The 19,798-nt window shown below is 35.3% G+C and overlaps 1 protein-coding gene across 1 annotated transcript; it reads left to right on the top strand.

The window, feature by feature from the left end:
- Nucleotides 1-1,836: 1,836 nt before the first annotated feature.
- LOC135207739 (sodium- and chloride-dependent glycine transporter 2-like) lies at nucleotides 1,837-16,017 on the top strand. Its single transcript, XM_064239565.1, has 8 exons — nucleotides 1,837-1,951; nucleotides 3,787-3,841; nucleotides 10,029-10,213; nucleotides 11,304-11,452; nucleotides 11,604-11,737; nucleotides 13,316-13,571; nucleotides 14,259-14,487; nucleotides 15,860-16,017. The coding sequence occupies exons 1-8, from the start codon at nucleotides 1,837-1,839 to the stop codon at nucleotides 16,015-16,017; spliced, it is 1,281 nt and encodes a 426-aa protein (XP_064095635.1).
- Nucleotides 16,018-19,798: the final 3,781 nt, after the last annotated feature.

Below are 19,798 nucleotides of genomic sequence, written 5' to 3'. Positions count from 1 at the left end.
TACTACCCAGGAGGTCTAAAGAGACAGGAGATGACCTCAACCAAGGTCTTCCAGAGACAGAGAGCTCTGTTAAAGCCTGGTCATTGAGCAATATTCAACAGCAAGCTAAGAGAACGTATCAGGTAAATAAGATGTTCATGTTTCAGATTTTATTCATAATGACTACTTACTGTATTCTTACTTTCAGAGCTGATAATGCACTGGAGACTTCCAGAAATTGACTGTGGCTTCTATGAAGATTATAAGCCAATGGTATATTACACCATTAGCAATGACCAGATTTTATCATTTAATAGAATGTTTAAGGAATTTTACATGACAAACTACAGTGATTACCAAACAGTAGCCCAAAGCATTAGCAGCTTTTTGCTACTGGAGTGAAAATTTGCTAATAATATTGTTAAGCTTATACATTATGATGAAAAATGATCTACCGGCAATATTCTACGAGGTTTTTTAATTCCTTATAATGAATTAGTTACAAACTAACCACTAACCTTTTCTCAGAAGATTTTTGAGAAAGTGAGACAGTAAGCAGAGCTGATAGGGGAAGAGCAGTGTGTGGGATCAGAACCTAAGCAGGCCATTCAGCTGAGCAATAGGATAACACATTTGATCTGTTTATTGCAGGGTATAAGGAAATGGGTGGTGATGTTGTTCCTGTACTTGACAGGACCCGTCCCAACGAGGGAGAAATGGAACAGCACATTAGACAGCATAATGGGGCTGTTGGCTGTAGTGGTGGGCCTCGGCAACTTGTGGCGATTCCCATACTACTGCTACAAACATAAAGGAGGTAAAAATTCCATCTCTCTCCCTCTCCTGTCAGCCTTTGGTTATATTCTATTGTAGTTACGGAAGGTTGAGACTTTCTTATAATTGGGGGCATGACATGTTTCCCATCTTGCCGAAGGAGGCACATTTCCTGGGTTAGCCTCGAGGTTAAATTAAAGTTAATCCCAAGGTTGGATACACGGGAGCTATTTGTTTTTACTTACAAGTGACTTCGTTTGTAAGCAATGTATTCATGTGTATGGATGTATGTATAATAATGTATGTACATATATACGTGCATTATGAAAAATGCACAGCAAGGTCCAAGTATAATCTTTTTATATTTGTGTTTTACTTTTGCACTGCCAAAAAAATAAAGAAATAAAAGAAAATAATAATGCTAAATCTATCAAATCGTCAACCTTTTTCTTGGAAAGTTTGGATGGGGTTAGGAAGGAAAATATGGCAACAGCGCTAATCGCTTTCAAGTCTCAACCTTTTGTAGCCACACTACATAATGGAAGTAAGAATTGTATTTCTTCTTCTGTATTTTACAGTGTACTTCATCATTGCCTACGGTGTTACCCTGCTGACAATCGGCTTCCCTCTGATGGTGGTCGACATATCCATTGGACAGTATCTGAGTCTGGGACCCACAAATGCCTATGCTTCAATGGCGTCCTTTATTCTCTGGTAGCTAATATATACCTATATATGAATAACTTGATCACGAAATATACAAAACGTGATGCTATGTATAAGTAAAGGTAATGCCATGTAGGAAAATGAAAGCATATACGAACAGACATTACAGGACCTTTTGTTAATCCTGTGATGTTCTTTTGTATATATCCTTACCAGTGCTGTTTCTCATTGTTCTGATCAGCTTTGCTTATAGTAAAAAGTCATTAAGAACAAAAGATCTCGGCAGTTCTCGTTTTTTTCATTTTCCTCAGTGGCATTATTAGCACAATAAATATTTTTTTGCACAGAAAATATTTTTGTGCAATAAGAATTTCTGCACACTCAAGATTTTCTCTCTCACTAGGTCTAGGCTGGGCAATGGTGGCATCATCCGGTCTTATAAGCATTTACTATGCCGTCGTCTTGGGCTGGACCATCACCTATCTTCAACACTCTTTCAGGAAAGACTTTATTTTCGCCCCTAATTGCACCGGTGAGTTGCTAAAGCCAGCGTCGAATTTTTCAGAAGTTATTATTTAGACAGAGTGGTTCATGGTGGTAGGTTTCTGTTTCATAATAGTAACAGTTATGATTCGCACCATCTTTTGCATTCACAATTGATCCCTGATCGCCTTTCCCTGCCGAGAGCAACCAGATTCGCTGATCAGCAGAAGTATCACTGTGCAGCAAATGTGCCTCAGTGTAGAACTTCTCAGTTCCAGAGGGTCTTTATTCCTTACACCGTTGGACTGTGGAACAACCTCCTGAGGATGTTGTGCAATTGGAACTTCAGAAGTTCAAACGAAGATGTGATGCATTACTACCCTAAAACCTTTATCCTTGTATTTTCATAACTTACTTATAGAATTTTATCTCTCTATTTATTTGGTAATACACATTTTTTTCTAATAACTGATCATCTCTCTGTATTTCTCTTTACCTTCTGTTAATACTTTTGAATGGACGCCATATTCTTTGGGATATTTAATTTCAAGTCAATGACCCCTGTGGCTGGCTTGTTTCATATAAATAAGGTTTATCTTCTGAATAATAATAATAATAATAATGAGCCAAACAAAAACTTCTTTCAGTTTTCTTCTGAAGATTGAAAAAGAAACCCACAAAATCACTTTGTAACTGGTTTACTTCTAAGTATTTACATTTAGTTTTACCATACACTCGAGTACTTTCAGTCCATATCTGTGGCCCATTTTCAAGAGATGTTTGGGATGTTAGCCTGGGTCAAGGCCCAGCAGTCTTCTGGAACTTCTTCTCGTTGAGCTGTCATTTATGTGATGGCTGTTCTGGTTTCCTTGAGAGTTGCCAATCCCGTCTTGTCGCTCTGATATCCTGAGCTGATGGTTAATGGGATTAGTCCTTGCAGTAAGGGTGTGGTCACCAAAAGTCTGTTGGGCAGGAAACCTAATCTCCAGGTCAGCAGGGTCAATCTTAGCTTCTTTCAATATCAAAGCTCGGCTTACGGGATCTTCTGAGGTAAAACCTTTGTTTCCTTCTATTACTTTAATCTCGCTGATGAGTGCACCTTCTACTACCCTCCTGTGACTAATTTTGTTGCTTTTGTATATAAGCCTTCTGTTTTTGAAATCCATCCTATGGTCATTTTCCCAACAATGCCTAGCTATAGCACTCCCTTGAGAGTTTAGTTGTACTGCCCTTCTATGGTCTTGGATTCTAGTCCTTATTCCCCTACCTGATTCCCCCACATATCTGTCTCCACAATTGTTGCGATTGATTATGTATACCCCCGCTACATCATCTGTATTGCTGTCTTCTCCTTCCAATTTATTTTTACATACTTTGTTTTTTACAGTATTATCAAAGGTATATACAAATTTATATTTACTTTCTTTCATTTTTGAAGTGATTTGTTTCATTTTAGGCATAAAAGGGAGGGCAACTATTTTCTTGTTTTCTTTATTCCATGTCCTCTCTACATTTGCTCTACATTTAATAATAATAATAATAATAATAATAATAATAATAATAATAATAATAATAATAATAATAATATCATGAAATACAAAACCATTTCGACATCGATCGAAAGACTTTTAAGAAGCCTGTAGATCTTTAATAGTGATTCTTAACGGTTATTTTAAGAATAATTTGTATGTAATGTTATAAAAAGTATAGTGTTGAATGGTTTAACCTTGTGACCCTCAGAGAGAGAGAGAGAGAGAGAGAGAGAGAGAGAGAGAGAGAGAGAGAGAGAGTTAGCATCAGTTCATCTAGAAGAGAGAATGTTACTGTTAAAAGATGGAGTAAATTTTTACAGTTATTAATATTGACAATGATTTTTTTTCCAAGCTTCCAGTTCTGGCTTAACAGAAGATAGCTACCAAAAGGCAACGGAGTTTTTCAGGTGAGTTACTTGAATCAGCCATGAAAGTAACTAGTAATAATATATTCAAGTGGTAATGATTAAGTGTTTTCAATGTTCCTGTGAGCTAGGGGCAGAAAGACTAGGGTGAGGGATCAGAAGCCTACCTGCTGAGACATAGGACTAAGGGGTCATTGCCTTGCTCTTCCTATAACTCACAGGAGTAGAGGGGTGTCTTGTGTCATTAGACCAATGGTGAGAGAGAACTTCCATGTTCACACTATATATATATATATATATATATATATATATATATATATATATATATATATATATATATATATATATATATATATATATATATATATGTGTGTGTGTGTGTGTGTGTGTGTGAATCTGGGCCTCTTTAAATTTACATAGGGGTTAAAAGCATCTATTTTACTCAAAAAGAGGCCTGGATGAAGTTCATTTTCAGAAATTACGACTTAGGGCCGAAATTTGATTTCGAGTGAAAATGTCAGGGAAACTCTAAGGATCAAATTTATTTAAAGAGAATATGTTTACTGAAATATTACTCGGTGTCTGAATGACACCTGAAGGGGGGAATGAACTTGCAAACGCCAAGCAAAACCCGCGAGCGTATAAAGTGAGAATTTCCACAGTCGGGAATGGGTGATACTGATACCTGGAACGAGGTATTGTGGTATAAATAAATACATGTGCGTCACACAGATTAAGAGATCAAGTGCGGTGAGGCTGCCTTACCTTCTTGTACTCCAAATTCCTGCAAAAGCGAGAGATGGTCGAATTACTCCATCCAGCAACAGTAATGAATGGGAGGGAGTGATACACTGTCATCCAACGTACGTTATCAACCCATGATCAGTTATGTCAGCAGTGCTAAGGGGCACATGGTTGTGGTAGGGCACAGGGCATGGATAACTCACATGTGACACAGAGGGAAACAGAAATGAAAGAAAGAGAAAAAGACAGCCCATTGATCGTGTACTGATCTCTTGGCTAGACGCCTTTCTCCGCTTCTAAGGGCACCGCTGGGATTCCAAAGGGCACCATGGAGGATATGGGATTTCAGGTATCACTCGGCATGTGACTGTGAGAGACCGAGAGGACAAAAGGGGGTGGGGAGAGGGGGAGGTTACGAGCTGTCTCGCTCTTCTGCTGGCGATGACTTTCATCCCACGACTGAGACGGAACGTCGGTGAGAGTCCATCTTAGTGACCTCTGTTACACCCTCCAGTGATCATTTGGATTAATCTCTGGTGTTTGGCCCATACTGGGATTGTGGACACCTGAAAATACACGAGGCGTGGCAGAGAGAGGTAAGAGGTAGACATACATCCTAACATGAAATTTACTTTAGAACAAGAGAAGGACAACACTCTTGCATTTTTAGATGTTAAGGTTATCAGACATAACCATGTTTTTAGTACTTCTGTTTTCAGGAAAAATACCTTTACAGGTTTAGGCACCAATTTTTTTAGTTCCTGTTTCCATTCTTTTAAAATAAATGCAATCACCATTCTTGTTTTTAGGGCACTTAGATATACCTCAGATCGGGCCTCCTTTCATAATGAAATTGAATATTTACTTGAGTATTTCACTAAAAACTCATTCCCAAGAAATTTAGTTTTTAGTATTATCAACAAAATGTTAGCAAGGTTTGTTTCCAAACCTACATTGAACTTTAATGTTCCAAAATTAACTTTGTATGCACCAATTCCCTTTATTCACTCCGACAATTTACGTTTCAAGGTTAAACAAATTATTGAAAACGAACTAGGATTTTTGAAATTAAACCTCATTCCTATGAACCCTAAGAAAATTGGAGGTTTCTTTAGTTATTAGGACAAGCTTCAGGATTTCATGAGATCCAACATAATATATAAATTTCAATGCCCAAGATGCCTTGGTAGTTACGTTGGATCCTCTCGAAGGCTGTTGCAGATTCGTTATTATAGCCATCTAGGTCTTAGTTACAGGACAGGGTCAAGAATATCCAATCCCGAATTTTCAAATATAAGGACTCATGCATCCAAATGCAAAATCAATGTGGAAAAAAAGCATTTTTCAATAATAGGCACTACTAAACAAACAGCCTACTTAACGACCCTTGAGTCTTTATTTATCAAGCACCTCTCTCCAGGCTTAAACTCTAATGTTTCTTCGTCTCCTCTCTCTCTGGCTTAAGTGTTGTCTGGTCATGTATGAACTGTTGTGGTCACTTGACTCTTTTCCTTACCTTGAATAGTTAGCCATTCTCACATATTCATGTTTTGTTTTTATTTAAAGTTTTACATTATTTTTAGCTGATTTTTTTATTGGTAATAATTTGTACTTTTACCTTGTAATTTATCAAGAAAATTTTAATTATTGCAGACTGATGATGTGTTGAAGCAACATGAAACGTTTCACATATAAATAAAGCATGCTTCTTAGACTGCTGTCTTCCTGGACTCCTGAATGTTTTATCTGCGATTTTTCTGATATATCTATATATATTATATATATTATATATATATATAAATAATATATATATATTATATATATAATTTATAGAACATATTTATATATAATATATATATTAATATATAATAATATATTTGTATCTTATTAGATATTATAGATATATATATAGTTATATTAGATTAATATAATATATATATATATATATATATATATATAATTTCTATATATATATATATATTTAATTAATATATAATATATTATTATATATATATTATATAATTATATAAATAAATATATATATATAAAATATATAAATATAATATATATATATTTATATAATATATAATATTAATATTAATATCTCTATATTATCTATATACTATATATATGTATATATATTATAATATATACTTATATATATAGTATATATATAGAATATATATATATATATATAGTTATTATATATATTATATAGGATAATATTATATATATAATCTATATCTATCAATTCGATCGATATTATAGATATGATATATATCATATTTTAGATATATATATAGAATATATAGTCGGATATTATAGAGCTATCTATAATATCATCATATAGACTATATATATATTATTATATATAAAGCTATATATATATATATATATATATGATCATATATATATATATAATATAATAACTAATATAAGATATAATAGTAATTGATAAGAATTATATATAGATTTATATATTACTATAATATTATATTATATAGCATCTATATAATAGATCTATATATAGTAGCTAGGTATATATATATATATTTATATTAGATATATATATATAGATCTATATATATATATATATATATATATATATATATATATATATATATCATATATATCACTATATATATAGTTATATATATATATATAGTAATATTATATATATAGTATATATATAGATATATCATATATATAGATATATATGTATTATCGCATATATATATATCTTTATATATATATATCTATATATATGATATATATATAATACTATAAGCTATATATATATATCTATATATAGTATATATATGATCTATATCTAGATGTATATATATTATCTATATATATCTATAAACTATAGATATATCATCTATCATATCTATATATATATATTATATCTAATATATCTATCTATATATATACTCAATATATATATATATATATAATCTATATAGGTATATCTATCTATATATACTATATATGCCTATATATATATATATATATCTATATATCTATATATAGGTCTATTATCTTATATCTATCTATATATATATATAGATATATTATATCTATATATATCATCATACTATATATATCTATACTCATATATAATATAAATATATCTCTATATATATATATATCAACGACAGTGATTGGACCAATAATGCTAGAAGTCATTGTGTGGTGAATTATTAGTACTGTAGGATCAAATATCTTACTAAACTGTTATCCCCGCTACTAGGAACTGTATCTAATTCACACATCCGGAATTCTCTTGATCTTGTGGAAAAATTAAATAACATTGTATTAAACCCTAGCGATATTTTTGTCAGTTTTTATGTATGTTCTTTGTTTACAAAAGTCCCTATTGACTGTGCTAGAATATTTAAGTAATGAACTTGTACTGCATGAATTGCCTATGTCCGTTAGTCACATAATTTCCTTAATTAAGTTATGTATTTGTGATTGCAGATTTATTTTTAATGGAGAATATTACCAACAAATATTTGGTATGGCCATGGGCAACCCTTTATCACCTCTCCTTTCAAACTTATATATGGAATTTTTTGAGAGACAACACCTCCCGAATATCACACTTATCCCCTTAAAATGGTACCGATATGTCGATGATATTTTAGTAGTCTTACCTGGTGGTATCGATGTAAATGATTTACTGTCTAAATTGAATAATTTAGTGCCATCCATAAAATTCACTGTTGAAATTGAAAATAACAATGTCATCCCTTTCCTAGATGTATCAATACATAGAGAATCTTTCCAATGCAAATTCAGTATTTATAGAAAACCCACAAATAATTTAACATATGTACATTTTTATTCTGGCCACCATCTTAATATTAAAATTTCAATTTTTTCTTCTATGTTCCTACGCGCTTTGCGTATGACGAGTCCACAATACCTGGACCAAGAAATAGAATACATAAAAAAGATAGGAAACGATCTCTGCTACCCACCTCATTTAATTGATTTATGTTATCAAAAAGCTCATAAAAAGTTTTATAATGTTGCTATTAATGAAAAAGAAATGCCTAAAAATGTACTTAGCTTAGCTTATTTTCGTGGATTTGAAACCATAAAATCAATATTTAAATCGTTTAATGTTAATGTAGTGTTCTCTTATAACAATACCATTAAAGATATGCTAATTAAGAATAGTCCCGTAGCAAATAACAACATCATTTACAAAATTCCTTGTAAGGATTGCCCATCGTTTTACGTTAGTCAGTCTAGTAAAAATTTATGTGTTCGGATCAAGCAGCATATGTATTTAGTTAGAACAGCCCAGACTTCAAATGCACTGTTTATCCATCTGAGTGAAAAATCTCATTGTATTAATTGGGGTGATACCTCGGTAATTGCTAGATCTAATGATTATGTTTCAAGAAATTTACTGGAATCGGCAATTATACAAATCACTAATAAAAACAACCTAAATCTTAGTCTGGGAATGTACCATTTGGACCCATATATTTGTAAGATGTTTATGAAGGACCTCAAAATAAATGAACAACCAATAAATTAGTCCCACATGTATATAATTATTTCTCTCTCTCTCTCTCTCTCTCTCTCTCTCTCTCTCTCTCTCTGGTTCGATATTCTCTCTCCCTCTTTCTCTTGCTCGATATATATATGTTTATATTTTCTTTCGTCTTTTCATTAATAATAATTTTTGTTGGGAAAATTTGTGTAAAAAATTCATGATATTAAATTGTATATGCTCCCGTGTTTTTTTCAAAATGTACTGTTTTTCTGGAAGAATCACTTGTTTAATGTAGAATGAAAATCGCCCTTATGGCTAATCTGGTAGTGTCAGTTTGTATATTAAGCCTTCTTTTGACTATGGTGTTCTTTGTAAAATCAGTGTGCCTCAGTAAAGGGTCCGAATAGGACCGAAAGTATTGGCTATCTTCGCTTTTCATTTTTTTCCTTCGTGGCAAAAAAACTTTATATATATATATATATATATATATATATATATATATATATATATATATATATATATATATATATATATTTGAGTGTTTAACTTGGACTACCCACTTGCTTACCCATGTAAATTAACCTAGCATATTCAGTGGCTCCGTGACCTACCTTGACCTGTTATAGAACATCTTTAACCTATATGGGGTAGTGAAGTTCTCCATACCCAACAGTATTTGCCCTGAATCTTGATACATACATCTAGTTTCTTCCTTGTCTCCATCTTTGCCCATTTCTACATGGGATTGCTTTTTTCTGTCAGCCTTCTCCACCTTCCTCTATCTAATGCATCTTGATTTCTTAAGCATGCATCAAGTTCAACCGTATTTATTTTACATTTGACCTTATGGCTATTTCAACTAAAAAAAAAGAATTCAATGTATGACCATAACATATTTCAAACTTTATTGCTAAACAGATGATATTGCCAAGGTTAAAGTCGAGTTATTTCTCATCTCCTGTATTGTCACAGAAATGAAGTGGTTTACTTGAACGACGACAAGGACTTCGAGATCCAACCTCAATTAGTTCTGAGTCTCAGTCTAACCTGGCTGTTTGTCATGGGGATCCTTGTCCGAGGCATCAAGAGCTCAAGCAAGGTCATGTATTTCACCAATATATTTCCAATTGCTATGATGTTACAGCTTTTGGTCTACAGTAAGTACTAATACAACCAGGTATGTTAGTTGTTAGCAAGTGCTTGCGGTGCTCTCTGCTGACATGTCAAATCAACCACTCACTCGCCAATCTTCATTATACTTCACTCCAATTATACCATTCATCGACTATTACTTCCATTTCACTACTAGACTTCGCAATGTCATCACTGCTTCGATTTTCCCTAACTTACGTTTCTTCATTTGATGGTTAAATAAAACGGGCATAGTTAGGGTACCATGGCCTCCAGATCCTGGTGTAATGGTTCTGTTCTATGGAATACCCCTGTCATATTTTTTTCACCAATCCTCTCCACTCTGATGTGTAAACAACTGTCAGAATATGTCTCACCTTATCCTTTATGTATCTCTCATTGCAGTGACCCTTTTATTTTCTTTCTTAGGGTAAAGTGTTTCTGTCAATGAAAACATATATATAAATATAGCCATTTTCATGGTTATATCTCACTTTTACGAGATGTTTGCTGTCCATGTCCCATGTGCCAAGAGCTCATTAAAGGTGGCTACAATTGCTTAATATACTAAATTGTCTAATATCTCTGTGACTGATTCTTGCAGCTCAGAGCCTTTCAACTTTTCGTAGTTTCGTGACCTGGAAAAGAACCGTACGTGACATCCAGGCTGACATGGATACCAGCTAACCTTGCTGGTTAGCGGCTCAAACGTGTTTGCCCTACTGGCCTTATGTAAATTTACTGTGCTCAGTATCAAAGTGGTATTAGCTTCAGGAGAGTTTGAGCAAAACGTCATTAATTTTGCCCTGACTTGAATAAGACTGTCTGCTATAGTGTTTGTTCAATCTGGCACTTGGGCATTGATGTCAGACTTTATAGAAAGGCTACATATGTAGCTCCAAAAACAAAGCACTGAATCTGATAACATTCATACTTTTGTTAACAACTTAACAGCCTCGTAAAAACAAATTGTTAAAAAATCCAAAATTATATATTAAAGTATATTTCTATGTAAAAAACAAAGACTTCCGAACACCTTTCGGGTGTTTGAAAGTCTTTGTTTTTTACATAGAAATATATTTTAATATATAATTTTGGATTTTTTAACATTATTAGTTTTGCTTGAGGACCATTGTCCACAAAGCACAGTAGGACTGTTAAAGCAAATAAATATAATCATTTGGCCTTTTTTGCTTGCAGGTTACCTGAATTATGACCTTGATGTATGGAATGAGAGCTTCAACTTATATTTCTCCCCAACTCGGGTAACTGTAGCCATACAAGTATTGTAGGTTTTTGATTTCCTCTTATTAGAACATTAATACAGAACCTGGAACAAGCAATTCATTTACATCTGCAATTGATCTATTACTGGATATGTCTTTTTCCAAAAATCATTTTATCAACATTCTGTAGGTGGAGGCTTCCAAGCTGCTGTCATGGGAAATATGGGCCGATGCTGCTTCTCAAGCTTTGTTCACCTTGGGTCACATTTTTGGAGGCGCCATAACCCTAGCTTCTTACAATGACCTGCGACAAAATACCCTCTGGTAAGGAACAGTTCCATAGCATCACATTTATTGTTGGGACTGTAGCTTTTGGTATCAGTATGGAGGAGTTATGGAGTTCCATTTGACAGCATATGTGTGTGTAAGAGAGAGAGAGCGAGAGAGAGAGAGAGTGGGGGAGTGGGTGGGGGGGGGTGGGGGGGAGTGTAATTGGTGGTTGGATGGTTAACGATTGAATTGGATGTTGGTGAGTTCTGGGTTGTCTGCTGATGCTGTTAGAGATCAGAGTTCTGTGTTTTTAGTTAGTTTTCAGTAAGTCTTAAGTCAGAAGCTGTGAGAGACAGTAGTGTTGGCAGGATTTTAGTGAAGGCATTGATATTCAGCTGAGTTGTATGTTTTTGTTTGTTATTTGGTTGTTGCTAGGTTAGTGTTGTTTGCTTCGAGTTGCTGTCCTGTGCTATTGGGATTTTTTGTGTTGTTTGTGCAGTGGTCTTTTGTTGTGTTGTTGAGTTTTTGTTGTTATATGTGAGGCTGTGGTTGTGTTACTTGGTTGTTTGCTGTGTTGATAGGTTGTGGTTGTGTTCCTTGGTTGTTGTTGTGTTGTTGTGGTCCTTGGTTGTTGTGTTGTTTGGTTGTGGGTTGTGGTCTTTGTTGTGGTTGGCATCTCTGTGACCTCGACTGGCAGACAGCACAGGATAGCCCTGTAGTAACTGAAGTACATGTTTTATTTTTTTATTTTTTTTTTTGTGTGTGTGTGTAGGTAGAGGTCAATTGTCCTGTGTGTATGCTGTAGTGTAAAGAGGAAAGTGTGACTGGGGGGAGTTGGGCAGCTGGAGTGATTAGGTTAATGTGGGGAGGGTTTTGCCACTTGTTTTTTTTAGCTTGTGATCCCACCACATCAGTGAGAGTTTCACACACACTTCGTGATTGATTGTCAGGCTTCTGTTATGATGAAATGCACCCCATAGTCTATGGGTGGAAATCATTTATTTACTTCAGGCTTGGCCATTATGGCCTGGCAAAACTTATGGCTACTTTAAAACACTTCTTCCTCTCAAACAAGACTTCTAATGGGGTAGCAGGGATGGTGGCAGTACCATTAGTGCACTGCACTTGGTACGCTGATTGTCTAAAGAGTGTTTGTAGCATCCTTTTGGCCCATAGTTTCACTCATTTTTCATTGTTGAACTTTACCTCCACTCCCAATTCGTTTTGTTATGTTTGTGGTTCCTTTCAAGAGCAACGGATCTGAGTTGTGGTAATTCAAGTCCAAGAATGAAATAAGGAACCATAACAAATGGAAAAAAATTAAAGATTATGGCTTACGGCCGGTTTCAGAGTTTCTTAAATCTAGGTTTCAATTTCTCCAACTGTTATTTCTTATTGTAACAGGGTTTTTCTCACAATTCCACCTTTGGATCCTTGTACTTCATCTCCTTCGTTTTCTGGATCTCTATATCTTGCTGTCCAGCCACCCAAGCTCCCTCTTCCCTCTTTTCACTGTTTCAAATGCTGAATGGTGGAAAGACTCCAGTGCTTGTCTCGACAGCCTGAATTTCATTAAATCGGATCAACCCAAACTAGACTTAATGTGACTTATTTTCGCCCTTTTCTTTGCAGGACTGCACTGTTCATCATCTTGTGGGACACCGCATTGTCCTTCCTCTTTGGATGTTTGGTCTTCATCTCCCTGAGTAAGCTGACCTCTGACTTGAATGTGGACATTGAATCTCTGTTTAGCATCGGTCACACAGTTGGGAAAATAGGGGCGGAAGTCGTCTTCATAGCGTACCCAGCTTTCTTGGTCGAAATGAAATCCCCTATGTTGTTTAGGCGTTTCTTCCTGATGATTCTGACAATGGGCATCGATAGTCTGGTGAGATGCAGTGAGAATTAGTCCTAATTCGATTTAGTGCCAGATACAGACTTCTTGTCTATAATTCAGGCTGGTTTTCACAACAGCATAGACAACATATGGTGTTATGAATAGGTTTTACATCGTGAACGAGGTTACTGATAACTACTTATTTTCACAAGTAGTAATTAATCATTTCACTAAACAAAAGCAGCAAGATATATGTCCATGAAACACAATGCCTCCAGCAATGACAAATTCCTGTTTGGTGACCTTTCCCTATAATTCTTTTATTTAGTGCCGTCAATTCACCATACACCGGGCATTATAGGCATTACTGGAGGTTCTTTGCAGCATCCCTTTGGCCCTTAGCTGTGGCCCCTTTCATTCCTTTCACTGTAACTCTGTTCATAATCTCATTCTTCATCTTACTTTTCACACTCTCCGAACAATTGTTTCATAGTGCAACTGTGAAGTTTTCCTTCTGTTACTCCTTTACAACATTTATACTCTCAATTTCCTTTATAGGTCCCAATGCTTGACCTTCGGCCTAAATCTTATATTCCATTCCATTCCAATAATTGCTTTTCTACAGAAGCTGCTGATTAGTGTCTTAGTCCACTGCTTTTCGTAATTAAATCCCCTATTTTACTTCAATGATGCCGTACTTACCATCTCCCATTAAAGAGCTCCCACCCTCACTTCCAGATAGGACTCGTGGAAACTGTCACAACGGCTCTCTTTGACAACTTCACCCGTCTAAGGAATCGCTACTTTCCAAATGTGTGCGCAGTCATTTTTGTGATGTTTCTCCTTGGTCTCCCGATGTGTACGAGCACTGGGTTCTACATCGTAGAGTGTATGCACTCATACACGTGCAACCTGAGCCTTCCTCTTCTTGGGATCTCACACATCGTCCTCGTCTGCTATGTATTTGGTGAGTGATGTATCTACCATCTTTTGAGAACATGTCTTTATGCATCTCAAGTGTCCTGTAGGTTTTTGATTCTGGTCAGAAGGAGTACTGGCCAAAACAGTGACTAAATGAATGTTAATTCATTGCTTTAGTTCTTTGTATCATGTTATATCTGTTTTATTAAAGTAATTTTTGTACAGTGAGGTAGACCTTCTTGGAAGAAGGGAGAATTCACCTGTGTTGACTTTGTCTCATATGATAAATTTTAAGTTGTTAGATGTAATAAATCAGACATAAATGATATTTCTGGAATATTCAATGATGGTTTCAGATCTTCTGATAGAAAGGTCTTTAAACTGTAAAAATGATTAAAAAGTATTGGCCCGAATATTCTGGTTTCTTCAGGGTCAGTCTCCCACCACACACAGTCTAACTTCTTGAACATCCCTCACTCTAGTTTTCAGTCACCATTTAAGAACCAAAATCCTATAGGAGAAGCTGGGGAGTTCTGTGAGAGTTTAGAGATGATTCGATCACCAATCCTTCCCTTCCAGGATTTGATAATCTGATGACAATCATAAGACAGGAGTTGAAAGTCACAGTTCCTAAATTTATTGAATGGCACCTGATGTTGGCACTGAAGTATATATCTCCTGTAGTCTTTTGTGTAAGTATGAATTTACTCTTGTGAAGAGGTTACACTTAAAAAATGTGATTAGGGTTCAGTTTAAATATACCTTATTCTCTCTCTCTCTCTCTCTCTCTCTCTCTCTCTCTCTCTGTCGTTTTGGTACTCCAGATGTGGATTAAAATCCTGCTATGGACATCGTCATTAATTTGTACTCTTCCGTTTGAAGATGGTATTGTGGTTATCACAAAATTGAACTTATATATAGTGAAAAGTGATCAATAGATTCTGTATATATATATATATATATATATATTATATATATATATATATATATATAATTATATATATATATATATAGTCATATATATATGTATATATATATATATATATATATATACAGGAACCACCCTACTTTTAGCAAATTACATTGCTGACGGCCATTTGTATGCTAAATTGTTTGTAAGTTGGTTACTGTAGTCTTCATGCCTATTGAAGTACAGTATGATATAGAATCAATTCAGTTCTGTACTTTTTTTTCATGCTAAAACAAAATACACAGTATATACAATATTGTATTTACAAAAAAGTGCACAAAACAAAATTTGAACTTATAGGGGAGCACTCTGAGTACAATTTTGATTTGCAATCGCGTCTGTTTGTATATCTGAATGTTTGTAAGTTGATCATTCGTTAGTAAGGTGGTGTCTGTGTATTTAGTATGTACACATACATATTATGCACAAACCCTTCTCTTTCCCACAGGGCCTTGTCATATGTGCAGCAAGAAACACCGAATTCCCTACCCTGGGGGACGAAAATCTACATGGCATGTACACCCTCCTAGGGTGGATCCTGTCCATCTCCCCATTTCTCCTGGTGCCGGCCTTCGCCATTTACAAGTACATCCAGTTGAAAGATAAGGCAAGTTAGGCCTAAAGTTAGGTCTATTACTTTTGGCTGTTTGGTGATTCAGTTGCTGCCCATCTCAAAAAAAAAATAATAAGAGGGGTGACAACTTAATGTTAAATATATTTAGAATCTCAGAATATCTTCATTTCTATCTCCATTTGGATTTAGGCTTAGTAGAAAGAAATTGAGTAGTTAAGAGGGTACCTACTGTGGTTATTAAAAATCTATGGAAAGTGTTGTTATTAAGATTTTTGTTTTAGGAATTTTTATGATGATGCTTTATTGTATGTTTTTTGTCTCAATATGGGGCAGTTTTAGGTAGGGTCAGTATTTAAAGCTTTATGGGTCTAGTAACCTATTAGTGGTAGAATGAAATTTGAATGGAAAGTTGTGTAGATCACAAGCAACCAACCAGCACACATACTTCAGAATTTATATTTGCCTTCTTTTGTATCCAGAACTCATAACAGACTTGTCTCAGACTTAATATGAATCACAGATCAGTAAGCAATATTTTGGCAATAGTACTAACCCATTATCCTTTCTGTTTAGGACTGGCGTTTGCTTCTGAGACCAACTCAAGATTTCCTTCCAGCGTACTTGAGGGAGCATTCTAACAGGCCAGACATGTATATATTAGCAGACTACTGAAAGCACCTTGCCTATTGTCAGGAACAATTCTACAAGGATTTGAGAGGCAAGCAGGGAAGTTCTACTGCAAATGTATCGTCAACATAGACCTAGAAATTCTCATCTCGTTATCACTACACTCAGACCTGACATTCTCAGCAGACTTTGGGCCAAAACCCACTTGTCACTTCCGGCCCAACTTGCATAGACAGGCCAGTAGTGACATGAATTGGCTGATTAGTTCAACCAGCAGGCATCATATCACCAAAAAGCTCAAAGTGATAATGACTGAACCAAGATCCAAGGAGTCACTCTGAACAATGGACGAGACAATTTTTCATAGAAACTCAAAACACTTCTTCAAGCACATTCTTCAGCATAGAGAATCCTGTTGGAAAAACTTGTTTTCACCTTGAATAAATGAGTCATTTCATAATTTTTCTTAACAAAACCTGTTACATTCACAAGATGGCACAACAACCTCCCAGATGCCAATCAGACGAAGTGTGATCCTTTCAAAAAACAAAGTAAGAAGTTTGGCAATACTGCAGATCTTTTGCCAATTGCATTTCAAAAAACAAAGAAGCAAATTTGGCAATATTGCAAAGTCATCATCATTGCCACAGAAAACAAAGTGTTTTGTACCATGTAAGATAATGGGAAACACACATGATGACCTTTTTGGGCGGACTTTGTTGAAGATACATTGCAATTTTATGGCTTTAAATTATAACAAAATAACAATAATAAATATATTGAATATGTTGCTTATTCTGCCATTTTTCGAAAGGTTGCCATTGGCAACACTCGTAAGGGAGGTCGAAGAGACAGAAATTTAATGTTGCACTTTTTATAGGAAATAATTATAATTTACTGAGTGGTTTATTAATAAGATATAAAATTTCCATCATCTTCTTCCGTTGCCGAAAGGTTGCTCACCGTTGGCAACACTAAACAACGGGGCCCAAGGAAGTGGCACTGTTGCCAAGGCAAAATGGTCGACCCATACCAAAACAGCTTTTATAAACCCCTCAAGGACAGCTCTGGCTACTGCCTGCGCCTCAACACCATCTCCGCCCTCCTGTGGAAGCATGAGGAAAATGCCTCAAAAATGTATTCCCTCATCCAGTTGGACCCCAACTTCGAAAACTCAAGTAAGACCAAAGATAACGTGAGTTTTAAACTTGGCAATATTGAGAGGAAGTGATTCAGGAATGGGACCGGCTGTCCCTCTTATTTATGATTTAAATGGACCTAATAAATCATTTTAATGCATGAATGTTTAGTAGAAGGTTGTTTAGATCATGGAGTGATTGCCAGTAATCCTAGGGGTGTTGAGATAGGCCTTCCCACTGTAATATGTTTCCAGCTTAATTTGTTGCACAGCTATTAAAGCAAGGACGGCCTCCCAAGTTGTCAAAATGGGCGAGAGTTCGAAGTTAATCCCTAATCCTTCTACCTGACTCAGACCTTAGCATTGTTATTGGACCCTCAAGGTCCTGACTCCACCTCCTCATATCTGCATATCCCTTGACCTCTCTTGACCCACCTGCACTGGTATTGTCTTCGTTATTTTTCACACTTTCTCGCCATCGTTCAAATGTCTTTTCTGGGTAAAGTAGATGATCAGCGACAGACACAAAGGAACTAAGTCAAATTGCCCTTAAGGAACTCAGACCTATGTTTTGGAAGAAGGAAAACAACAACAAACTTGACCAACAGACTCTAGGTCTACATTGAGGTATACTTAGGGCTGGAAGATGCCCATACCTGCAAATATCATGTGGATACCTTACATGTTATAAGTATCCCTAACCATCTTGGAAGATCCCTCTGCCTGGGATAGAACTCTGGTGATGACCTGACACTGCCCTTCAACACCAGCTCAGTCACCGCACCTGACATGGAAGAGACATTACGCTGTACCACTCACCCGATGCTTCCCTTTTACCAACATCTTGCTGCTGAAGAGGCTAGTAACACAAGAACTACATTGAGACTGCCAGAGAGTCTGACTGATGAAGACATTATCTTATGCCATGGTGAAGGACTGCAAGTGACCCATGTCCCTTGGCTGATAACCTGGTACAGAGCTATGCCCACTAATCTGCCTTTGGAAATCTTACATGTTACCCTATTACATCACCTTACCATTACCAGTGTTTTATGCAAGAATGTTTTGCAGATCTGTGTAGACTACCCTGTTGTGTGCCTGCCCTGTAGATCAACAGTGCCACTCACTCAACTTATGCTAGCACCAAACTTGGGAGATTATTTCCTGAATGCCAGCAACACATAGCTCGCTTACAGAACGGCCACCTCCCTCAGAAATACTTGAGTCACTTTGTCGTAATTTCTGCACCGTTTCGTATTAGCCCTTACACAGAGTTTTATATAGGAAATGTGTGAAATTTTGTGCAGAATACAAAAACAAAATAACTCATGGATGTAGCTTTTATTATTTTTGAAATATTTGCATATAAATCACCTTGAATAGAAAGAATTCGACATTTGGTCAACTTTGACTCACCTTAAATGGTTGAAAAATGCAATTGTAAGCTAAAAGTCTTACTTTCTAGTAATATTCAATCAATTACCTTCATTTTGCAACAAACGGGAAGTCTCTAGCACAATATTTCGATTTATGGTTTATTTGTGAAAAAAAATTTTTTTCTTTTTTCTTCCATCCACACGCCATAAACTCGGTCGCAAATTTCAGAAATGCTTGTGTCACTTTGCCGTAATTTTTGCACCATTTTATATTAGCCGTTACATAGAGTTTTATATATGAAAATGTGCGCAATTTCATTTAAAATACAACAAAAAATAACTCATGATTGTAGCCTTTATCAGTTTTGAAATAATTTCATATAAATCACGATAAGTGCCAAACTTTCAACCTTAAATTCTAGTAATATTCAATCATTTACCTTCATTTTGCAACAAACCTGGAAGTCACTAACACAATATTTCGATTTATGGTGAATTATTGAATAAAAGTTTTCCTTCCCTCCGCGCTCGGTAACTCGGCTGCTAATCCCAGAAATGCTTGAGTCAATTTGTCGTAATTTTTGCACCGTTTTATATTAGCCGTTACATAGAGTTTTAAATACATATACATATATATATATATATCTATATATATATATCATATATATATAT

The sequence above is a fragment of the Macrobrachium nipponense genome, chromosome 34 (assembly GCF_015104395.2).
Source record: "Macrobrachium nipponense isolate FS-2020 chromosome 34, ASM1510439v2, whole genome shotgun sequence".
NCBI lineage: Eukaryota > Metazoa > Arthropoda > Malacostraca > Decapoda > Palaemonidae > Macrobrachium > Macrobrachium nipponense.
The sequence above is the reverse complement of the archived record's forward strand: the minus strand, read 5'-3'. Positions and strand labels throughout refer to the sequence as shown.

What these genes read in the sequence shown, in the direction of transcription:
- LOC135207739 (XM_064239565.1), top strand. Translation starts at nt 1,837, where the DNA reads ATGGTGGCATCATCCGGTCTTATAAGCATTTACTATGCCGTCGTCTTG. An exon ending in GTTACAGCTTTTGGTCTACA is followed by an intron (nt 10,214 to 11,303) that starts GTAAGTACTAAT and finishes TAACATTATTAG; the next exon opens with TTTTGCTTGAGGACCATTGT. An exon ending in CTGCGACAAAATACCCTCTG is followed by an intron (nt 11,738 to 13,315) that starts GTAAGGAACAGT and finishes TTTTCTTTGCAG; the next exon opens with GACTGCACTGTTCATCATCT.